A 10,068-nucleotide genomic window follows, 5' to 3' on the forward strand; every position below is an offset into this window, starting at 1 on the left:
GTGGGAGCCCCGGGAGAACATCCATGCCCCTCTTATCCTTGCTAAATTTCTGTCTGGCCTAAAAAAGGGGGGGCCTAAAGGGGGGGGTACTGTAGCGCCGGCGTCCCTGCCCTCTGCTAGTCAGGGACGCTGTTCCCCTCACCTCCCTGCTCCGTGCCCGGCGTCCTCCTCCCGCTCTGCTGGCAGCGCGCGCTCCTTCCCGGCCACTGTGCTTAGGGCGTGCGCGCGCTCTCCCTCCCTCTTAAAGGGGCCGCGCGCGCCGTCCTAAGGAGTCCCCGGCCAATGGCCGGAGGACTTCACCATATATAAGGCACCTCCTCCAAAATGGAGGTGCCCGAGCAATGTTGTTGCACTGTTCACTACTCTGCTTCAGCCCTCAGGTCCCGTTGCCAGTTACCTGCCAGTTACCTGCCAGATTCCTGCCTGATTTTCTGCTACCTGCCTGCTAGTCTGAGGTCCGACGGTCTGCCTTACTACTCCTGTCAGTCTGTCTAAGGACCAGCCTGCCCGCTCACCTGGGAGCGCACATCAGCCACCTGCCTGCTTGCCCGAGGTCCGACGGTCTGCCTTCCAACTCCGGTCAGTCTGTCTATGGACCAGCTTGCCCGCTCACCTGGGAGCACACACCTGCTACCTGCCTGCTAGTCTACCTGGAGGCTCCGCCGTCACGTGCTGTGACCACCTGCCTGTCCAGTGACTCCTGCTCGCTCACCTGGGAGCGCTCATCTGCTGCCTGTCTACTAGCCTACCTGGAGGCTCTGCCGTCACGTGCTGTGACCACCCGCCTGTCCAGAGACTTCTGCCCGCTCACCTGGGAGCGCTCATCTGCCGCCTGTCTGTTGGTCTTCCTGGAGGCTCCGCCGTCACATGCTGTGACCACCCGTTCATCCAGAGACTCTCGCCTGCTCACCTGGGAGCTCACGTCTATCATCAGCCGCCACAGGTCGTACCAACCCTTTACCTAGAGACTGCCTCGGTCAATTGCCGTGACCATTTGCCCGTTCATCCAGAGACTGCCCCGGTCACTTGCCGTGACCATCTGCCCGTTCATTCAGAGACTGCCCCGGTCACTTGCCGTGACCATCAGCCCGTTCATCCAGAGACTGCCCCGGTCACTTGCCGTGACCTCCAGCCCGTTCACCCAGAGACTGTCCCGGTCACCTGCTGTGACCTCCTGCCCGTCTTCCCTGGTCGCCACCCGCTCCCTTACAAGGACTGCCCCCTTGTATAGTAGCTCAGAGGTTCCGCCACCCAGACCCGTTACAATTATTGTCAAGAATCTGCTGATACTGAGTGGAATCCATGCGTCCCTCAACTTTAACAAGATTCCCGGTGCCGGCATTGGCCACACAGCCCCAAAGCATGATGGAACCTCCACCAAATTTTACTGTGGGTAGCAAGTGTTTTTCTTGGAATGCTGTGTTTTTTTGCCGCCATGCATAACTCCTTTTTGTATGACCAAACAACTCAATCTTGGTTTCATCAGTCCACAGGACCTTCTTCCAAAAAGAAATTGGCTTCTCCAAATGTGCTTTTGCATACCTCAGCCGACTCTGTTTGTTGCGTGCTTGCAGAAGCGGCTTCTTTCGCATCACTCTCCCATACAGCTTCTCCTTGTGCAAAGTGCGTTGTATAGTTGACCGATGCACAGTGACACCATCTGCAGCAAGCTGATGCTGCAGCTCTCTGGAGGTGGTCTGAGGATTGTCCTTGACTGATCTCACCATTCTTCTTCTCTGCCTTTCTGATGTTTTTCTTGGCCTGCCACTTCTGGCCTTAACAAGAACTGTCCCTGTGTTCTTCTATTTCCTTACTATGCTCCTCACAGTGGAAACTGACAGGTTAAATCTCTGAGACAGCTTTTTGTATCCTTCCCCTGAACAATTATGTTGAATAATCTTTGTTTTCAGATCATTTGACAGTTGTTTTGAGGAGCCCATGATGCCACTCTTCAGAGGAGATTCAAACAGGAGAACAACTTGCAAGTGGCCACTTTAAGTAGCTTTTCTCATGATTGCATACACCTGGCTATGAAGTTCAAAGCTCAATGAGGTTACAAAACCAAAAAAAGTGCTTTAGTAAGTCAGTAAAAAGTAGGTAGGAGTATTTAAAACAAGAAAATGATAAGGGTGCCCATACTTATGCACCAGTCAAATTTTGTTTGAATGCAGATTGCACATTTTCTGTTAGTACAATAAACCTCATTTCAAGGCAGAAACATTACTGTGTCCAACAGTTATTGCATATATCAAACTGAAATAGCTGTTGCAAAAACACCAATTTTTATAAAACATTAAGCTTAAGATTAATAGGGGTGCCCAAACTTTTTCATATAACTGTATTCTGCAGTGCTGTACAAACATAAATCCCTGTTCCCAAAGGGGTTCATAATCTCTTTTGCATTTACTAACAGGATTAATAAATCTGACCCATTGTCGTTAGTTGGAGTTAAAACTATTACCAAGTTTTGCCATCAAATTTTAGAACAGCATAATGTAGAGATCTTCATTCCAGTGATGTGTCAATTACTGGGCTGCTTGCTGTAGTTTTGAAAATAAATCATTGTTTTATTTGCGGATTATCACTAGAGGATTAGTAAACCTGCTGCCATGTAGACATCCATATTCATGAGCTCTGTATAACCCCGCCCCCCACCACTAATTGGCTTCTTTCTGCCTATGCACAGTGTACACAGAAAGCTGCCAATCAGTGCTGTGGACGGGGTCAACATTCAGAGAACTGGTAGATTTGCACCAGATAAAACAGGGATTTTATCAAATTTACAGCAAGCAGCCCAGTAAATGATACATCACTGTAATCAGGGTCTTTGAGCCTACATCATGCTGCTCTCAGATGCAGTATCAAAAAGCTGGTGAAAGATTCCCTTTAATACTCCTATGCACGGCACAGTCTAATGCTTATGGTGGCCTCCAAAATATCCCTCGACATATGATGTCAGTGATGGATTGTGGAATGGATTGTGGAATTTTCATTGGCCAATCCTTTTGTTACCCAGGTTATAAGCTGCTGCGCTCTCATAGAGAACACAGGAATGCTTGGCTATTCCTATGTATGGATGAGTCAGGCGACAGCTGTGTCATGCTAGGTATGGGAAGAACCCAGCATACAATGACAGGAAAGGGGGGGAAGCCCAGCAATTTTGGAAAGGGAGAGTGGAGACCCCTAAGCAGATCTAATAACACCCTGACTCCCGTATTGTCCCTAAATAGTTTCCACACCTATTGCCAAGTGGGATAACTTAGCCCTGGCTGACCCTAGAGCTAGACCCTAGGTAGGGAGGGGGAGGGGTGAGCACTAGTCAGCTCCACTGTAACTAAAGGCAAACAAGGGAAACGGACAAGGGGATACACTTAGCTTTGAGAAGACACCAGAGAGATCACGACTACAATCCAGAAAGGAACCCCAAGGAGAATCCAGCCGACTGCCAGAACTCCAGACCTGAACAGAGGAATTTACTCTATCACCAGCAACTCTCTGGAGAAACCGAGGGTATTTAAGGATCCAGCAAGGGTGTATTAATTAGTAGAAGAAGGTGGAGATCCGCTGGGTCCTAAAGGTCTAATCCGCAAGCAAGGATCATCTCTGGGTCCTAGAGAGAGAGGGATGATGAAAGGATTAATAAGGTGTTTGCAAGGCCAAGCGCAGCGACCTTCTACAGCCAGATCCAGTTTTACTCTCTTTTAAACCTGACACATCGGTGACAAGCTGTCTGTGGAATGATAGTTTTGCCGATAGCTATCTAATGTGCATGGGGGCCTTAAACCCAGGATCCCATTGCTGTAAAACCAGTGCTAATAACTGAGCCAGCATATTGATAGCTATCACTTTTTCATCATTCATTGTGGCTTAGTGAATGTTGTGAGTGACAGCTTAGCCGCCCTATAGGATCTGGAGTGTGCTGGACTGTCAGTATTGTGAGTGACAGCCCAGTCATCCAATCTGAGACTGGGGCATGCTGGGCTGTCAGAATTTTGATTGACAGCTGTGTTGTTCAATCTGGCCTAGCCTTCGTTCCTCCAGATACCTTCCGTCCTTGATTATTTGCTAGCTATTTACCTGGCTAGCTATAAGCAGACTATTGTCAGCTGTAGCATTGCTCTGTTATGTCTGTGCTTTGATCTGTGCCTGATTTCCTGATCTTTGTTGATGGACCTAGGATTTGCCGTGATTATTCGTATGTGTTATCCCTTTTTCTCTTGACGCTCTCTGACCTCAAGTGCCTGATCCTGGACTTGGCCTCTGACTATCCATTTGTCTTATCCCCTTATCTTGATGTACCCTCCTGGAATTTGAACCCCCCCTAACTGTTACTTGACCATGCCTTTGTTTTGCCCCTCTGTACTATGAGGCCTCCTGGTATGTGACCTCGGACCTCCTGACTACCATGTCTCACGGCTTGTCCGTGAGTATCAACTCGGCATCACAATAGCTTGCAATAACAGGTTATGTCTGCTTCTCAACTTACCCTGGGCATACATTGTAGATATCTTGGTTGAAAGCACATTATTTCTTGTTTCTGAAGGAAAATAAGCTGCTGTTAGACAGCATCTCCTGAATAAAATGATTAGGCATGTACAAATTTAACAGCCTGACCCTTCATTTCATGTATGTGGAAAAGCCTTGGCAACCCCATACACAATAGATGGTAGGTTGGTCCCACAAAAATTAGTTGATTCTGCTGTCAATAATATGTCTGGCCAGCTTTAGCCAAATGGAGCTGGATAGATGATAACTTGGTGAAGAAAACTGGGGCCCCCTCCAGTCCCGAAAATGTGGTTGCACCATCTCAATGGAGCTGTGGCTGCTCATGTGCTCCGAGATAGTAATGCTCAGTTATCTCCGCCAGTTCCATAGACAATGAATGATACGTTGTAGAGCCCAGTTCTTGTGTTGGGAAAACCCTTTAAAGAGTCCAAAACTTTAGCTACCTTATTCTAGCCTTGTAAGCGTGAAAGTAAATGATAGTGAGCAAGAAATGGCACTGTCACTTGATAACTATCTTTGGATTGACTTGTTAATGAAGTAAGGCATTTGCCCTATTTTTGTTATTTTAGTCAGCCTATTCCGTGTTTTTAATTGTCTTTAATTCTTTCCAGCATAAAATAACATTTTTTTTTCTCCTTGTTTGCAGCACAGCAACTTTGCCTTCTAATACAAGGAATATCAATGAAGAAGAAACATCTGATTCCCTCATGTGGCTTTCCAACCAAGACGACCAATATGTGGATGTGGAGCTAATGAACGTTCAGAGCAGCACATCGTCCACACATGGCCTGGCTCTGTCTATTATCCTTCCTCTTCTGTTAACTGTATACATGACCACAGTGATGAGAACTGCATCCTGACAGTATACGGATCTGCTCACAACAACTCTCACCGGAATATCCTGCTTTGGACATTGCCTGGATGAACTTTCTTTGAGAAGAAGAAATGAATGAAAAATAAAAATCAATGCAACTTAGTAAAATATACAGTAAGAGTATTCTTGGGAGAGTAAGCAAAAATAAGTGCTCTACCCATGTACTTTGCTTACTTATGCCACATCTGTGCCTATAAACAGTGGCGGCTTCTATTTTTGGGGCGAGAGCCATGACAAGGTATTTTAGGAATGTACAAGAACATTAGTGGTGATTGCATCTTCCTGGGTCATAACTTGAAGTTCCTAGGCACCAATGCATGACATGAATCAAGCTCTTCCAACTTCTATTCAATATCTTCAAGTGACTTTTGGGTTAGAGATGAGCAAATTTATTTCTCTTGAGTCCAAATTTTTTTGCAATTAGCTTTGTGCAAATTCAGAAAAAAGCAGTCTGCCGTCTTTTATTTTGCTGAATTGTAGAGCACTAGGAAAGGGGTTAAAATAAAAATGAATGCTCACCTGTCCCACCACCGTAGACCACTGTCTGGTTCTCCTGTCTGTTCGGCCTCTTTTCTCTCCTTTCTCCGGCACGTGATGTCCTCTACAGGCCTTTTCACAATGCATTGGGGCTTCTTTGACCATGTAGGCCTCTGACAATGTGTGCCGTGATGTCAAAGGCCTTCTCTGCCAGAAGCCCCAGAACAAAGTGAAGATGCCTGAAGAGAACTACACAATGGAAGAAAAAGTAAAGAAGAGGCCAAATGGTGCGGAGGACTAGACGGTGGACTATGGCTGAGGGACAGGAGGTAACAATTTGTTTTTCCTTTGCACCCTACGTTTATTCTAATCTGGGGTCAGGAGAGAGACCCCAGAGCATAAAAAGGAGCATTCAATTTGCATCATCTTCTATATCAATTGAATTTTCTTGCCAAATTCAAGCAATCAGTTGAATTCGAATCTAGGCAGTTTCGCTCATCTTTAGTTTGGGCTCCTAGACCTAGATGTAGCTACTACCCTCTACTGACTATAGCTATGCCTCTTTTTCATCTGTTGCTCATTGAATAATCCATTATATGTTGTCACTTATAATACTGAGGAAGGCTCTGTTCACACAAGCATTGTGGCTTCTTTTATATCCTTGGTCTGTAATGGGGTACATCACTGGGGTTCCATTGAGGTTCCCATAGGTTCGAGCATGCAGCTCTCTTCTTTCCATCAAATCCACAGTGAGTGATAATTCCAAATTGTGCGAATAGAGCCCTTATGAGTGCTATTCCACCCACTGATCATTTATTGAAAGCTCTGATAAAAAAAGGAGTTAAAGTATAGTGCATGCAAATGTAAAAATCATTATTGATGACAGTTAAAGAAGGGGGAATCGATTTGCGCGACTCTGGTCCATCAACCAAATCAGTAGTCTCTGGCTGCTGGACTGGAGGCTCACAAATCTCTTACCTTCCAGAATCCCTGGCCCGGCGTTTGCTTAGGGAAGGTGGCTCGACGTCGTCTCCGAACCATGACGCAATGATGACGTCACGCCAGCCCAGCTAATCCAAAGCCACGCTATTGATCCTGGATGGTATGAGATTTGCAAGCCTCTGGTCCAGCAGCCAGAGACTACTTACATGACCAATGGACTGGAGTCCTACGAATCAATTCGCCCATCTTTAATGGCAGTACATCCACACTTACAATTATTGCATCATGTGTAATTATTGATTGGCGCTCGTTTTAGGGGAAAATCATCTGCTTGTGTAAAAGGTCCTTTAACCTCAAATGTAAGACAAGAATTTTTGAAAAACTAAAGGGGTTGGATGGGAATAATAAAAGTTTGCCAGGGGGACTGCATCTGTTAAAAAAAACAAACTCCATAAAACTCATTTACCAGCAACCACCTGGAGCCAGTGCAGTCCGCTCCGTGGCCTTCGCAAAGACAGGAAGCTGAGACATCATTGTTCAACCAGCTACAGGACTTCTGTGGCCTGTGATTGGCTGCAGCAGTCAAGTGATTTCAAACTCAACTTATAATTGAATGGTGACATTTCTAACTGATGAGCCTGTGAAGACCAAGCAGTGGCCTGCATTGGATCTATGTGGGTGTCGATTTGAGTTTGTTATTTCTTGCAAAACCTGTCCTGTAGACAATGTTTTAATTCCTTTAAGGACAGATGTATATCCTATCTATTGCCTGAAGATCAAGAGTCCAGAGGTGATAATGAGTAAAGAAGAAATTAATAGACCAACATTTATTCATGGACAAAAAAATGTTTTGTGGGGTTTTTTGCTTCTAACTCAATGGTGTGGATTTTGTAATCGGCACATTGCAGTATCAGTAGTTGTGAATCTGTCATTTGCCAATTACCCTTTCATTTTCCAATCACACAAGCCTTATGACCAACCCTAACACCACCATCCTGGACCTCCCGTCTGACCGTGTCATGTGTTGCTAATTCCACCCACTTTGTGGAATTTCCTTTAAGTAGTTTCACAAAGAGTAAAATTTGAACTGTGTCTTTTCTCGGCATCGTGAAAACTGGATAAGATGGACATGTTACTATATAGTTACCCCTATTTTGTTTTTCTTAAACCTTGTACAAAATAGTTTTCTTTTTTCCTATAGAGGTTTTTGGACTTATTGCCAAAGTTGGACTTCATTTATTTTATTTTTTTTATTATGGTCATTTCAGGCTTAGTATATCTCAGCACATTAATGTTTCCAAAAAATAATTTCTTCTGAAATTGGTCTTTTCTTATGAAGATTGATATATAAAATCAAATTTTTGTTTCTGGCTCTAATAATCAGGAAACTGGTGACAAGTTGGACTATTATCAAAATCACAAAGTTTCCTCTGCTTATTTTCAAATAAAATGTAAAAATTGAAATTGAACAAAAAATGTAAAAAATTCATACATTTTTAACATAAATGTTAATTGTGTTCCGCATGAAATTCAATATATCACAACTGGTTTTTTTTTTCATTATTTTTTTACTTTTCCGACTTGACAAAAACATTTTTTAGCCCTTAGTTTTACAACAAAATCAACATTTTTTTTCATAGTTCTCCTAGTACCAGGATTACAGAAGTTTAGGACGAGCGGCTACAATGTATAGTATTATATAGTATTATATTATTGACATTTTTTTCAGGCCTCCACCAGTACTGAAATGGTAAAATTTTCACAATGCAATCACATATATTGTCTTAACATCTTCTTTTTCTAGAAGGATCTTTTATTTCCCATAGTGCTATGGGGCTATGTAAATTGAAGTTGTGTTCATACGAAAAATGTATTTATTCTTGTTTTTTTTTTTCTTTTGTCATGTACAATAACAATCTAAAGTAGTGCCTTAAATACCTAAATTAATATTTTATATGACTTTATTGCACAAGTTTATCAAACATAAACACATCCAAAATTAATGTTGTTTTATACAAAGACTTAAAATATCTATGTGAATACAATAAAAAAAAAATTATATCAGATCAAGTGATTTTGTTTGTGTGATTTATGCAAAGAGAAAATACAGAAAGTAAAGGATCTCGCCTTTGCACAATCCCTTTGTTAAAAGGTTCTATTGACAATAAACTAATCAATCAGTTCTCTATGCTTCTATGTTGGTTCTTCCGTAATTAGCTGTGATCTGTGAGTGGTCAATTTCTCTGCAGCGCCACCTAGGGCTGAATTTAGATAAAATGTACACTATATGCAATCTATATTACACAATGTACACTATATACAATCTATACTATATACAGAAAAAGTACACTATATACAATCTATACTATATACAATGTACACTATATACAGTGGCTTGCAAAAGTATTCACCTCCTTGGTATTTTTGTGTTTTGCTACCTCACAGCCTGGAATTTCACTGTTTTTTTTTGCAGGTTTGCTTCAGTTCATGTAAGCAATATTCACTATCAACAATGATACCCATATAACCACATCAGTGGTAAGGTAATCAAAACATGAGCACTTCAAAAATGATATATAAAAGTAATACATTTTATTGTACCAAGATAATAACACACATTTACAGTACAGACCAAAAGTTTGGACACACCTTCTCATTTAAAGATTTTTCTGTATTTTCATGACTTTGAAAATTGTACATTCACACTGAAGGCATCAAAACTATGAATTAACACATGTGGAATTATATACTTAACAAAAAAGTGTGAAACAACTGAAAATATGTCTTATATTCTAGGTTCTTCGAAGTAGCCACCTTTTGCTTTGATGACTGCTTTGCACACTCTTGGCATTCTCTTGATGAGCTTCAAGAGGTAGTCACCGGAAATGGTTTTCACTTCACAGGTGTGCCCTGTCAGGTTTAATAAGTGGGATTTCTTCCCTTATAAATGGGGTTGGGACCATCAGTTGTGTTGTGCAGAAGTCAGATGGATACACAGCTGATAGTCCTACTGAATAGACTGTTAGAATTTGTATTATGGCAAGAAAAAAAGCAGCTAAGTAAAGAAAAATGAGTGGCTATCATTACTTTAAGAAATGAAAGTCAGTCAGTCCGAAAAATTGGGCAAACTTTGAATGTGTCCCCAAGTGCAGTTGCAAAAACAATTAAGCGCTACAAAGAAACTGGCTCACATGAGGACCGTCCCAGGAAAGGAAGACCAAGAGTCACCTCTGCTTCTGAGGATAAGTTTATCCGAGTCACCAGCCTCA

General features: G+C 42.7%; 1 protein-coding gene across 2 annotated transcripts in view; it reads left to right on the forward strand.

The window, feature by feature from the left end:
• The window catches only part of TRABD2B (TraB domain containing 2B), a 408,394-nt gene extending 399,535 nt beyond the window's left edge, over window positions 1–8,859 (forward strand). For both annotated transcript variants that reach the window (XM_073643517.1, XM_073643518.1), the window contains one exon: window positions 5,153–8,859. In XM_073643517.1, coding sequence (XP_073499618.1) covers window positions 5,153–5,366 — 214 coding nt within the window. In that variant the 3' untranslated portion in view covers window positions 5,367–8,859. The remainder of the gene's footprint in view (window positions 1–5,152) is intronic.
• The last annotated feature ends 1,209 nt before the right edge of the window (window positions 8,860–10,068 follow it).

The sequence above is a fragment of the Phyllobates terribilis genome, unplaced genomic scaffold (assembly GCF_046119375.1).
Source record: "Phyllobates terribilis strain yellow unplaced genomic scaffold, ASM4611937v1 Scaffold_8__6_contigs__length_399053987, whole genome shotgun sequence".
NCBI lineage: Eukaryota > Metazoa > Chordata > Amphibia > Anura > Dendrobatidae > Phyllobates > Phyllobates terribilis.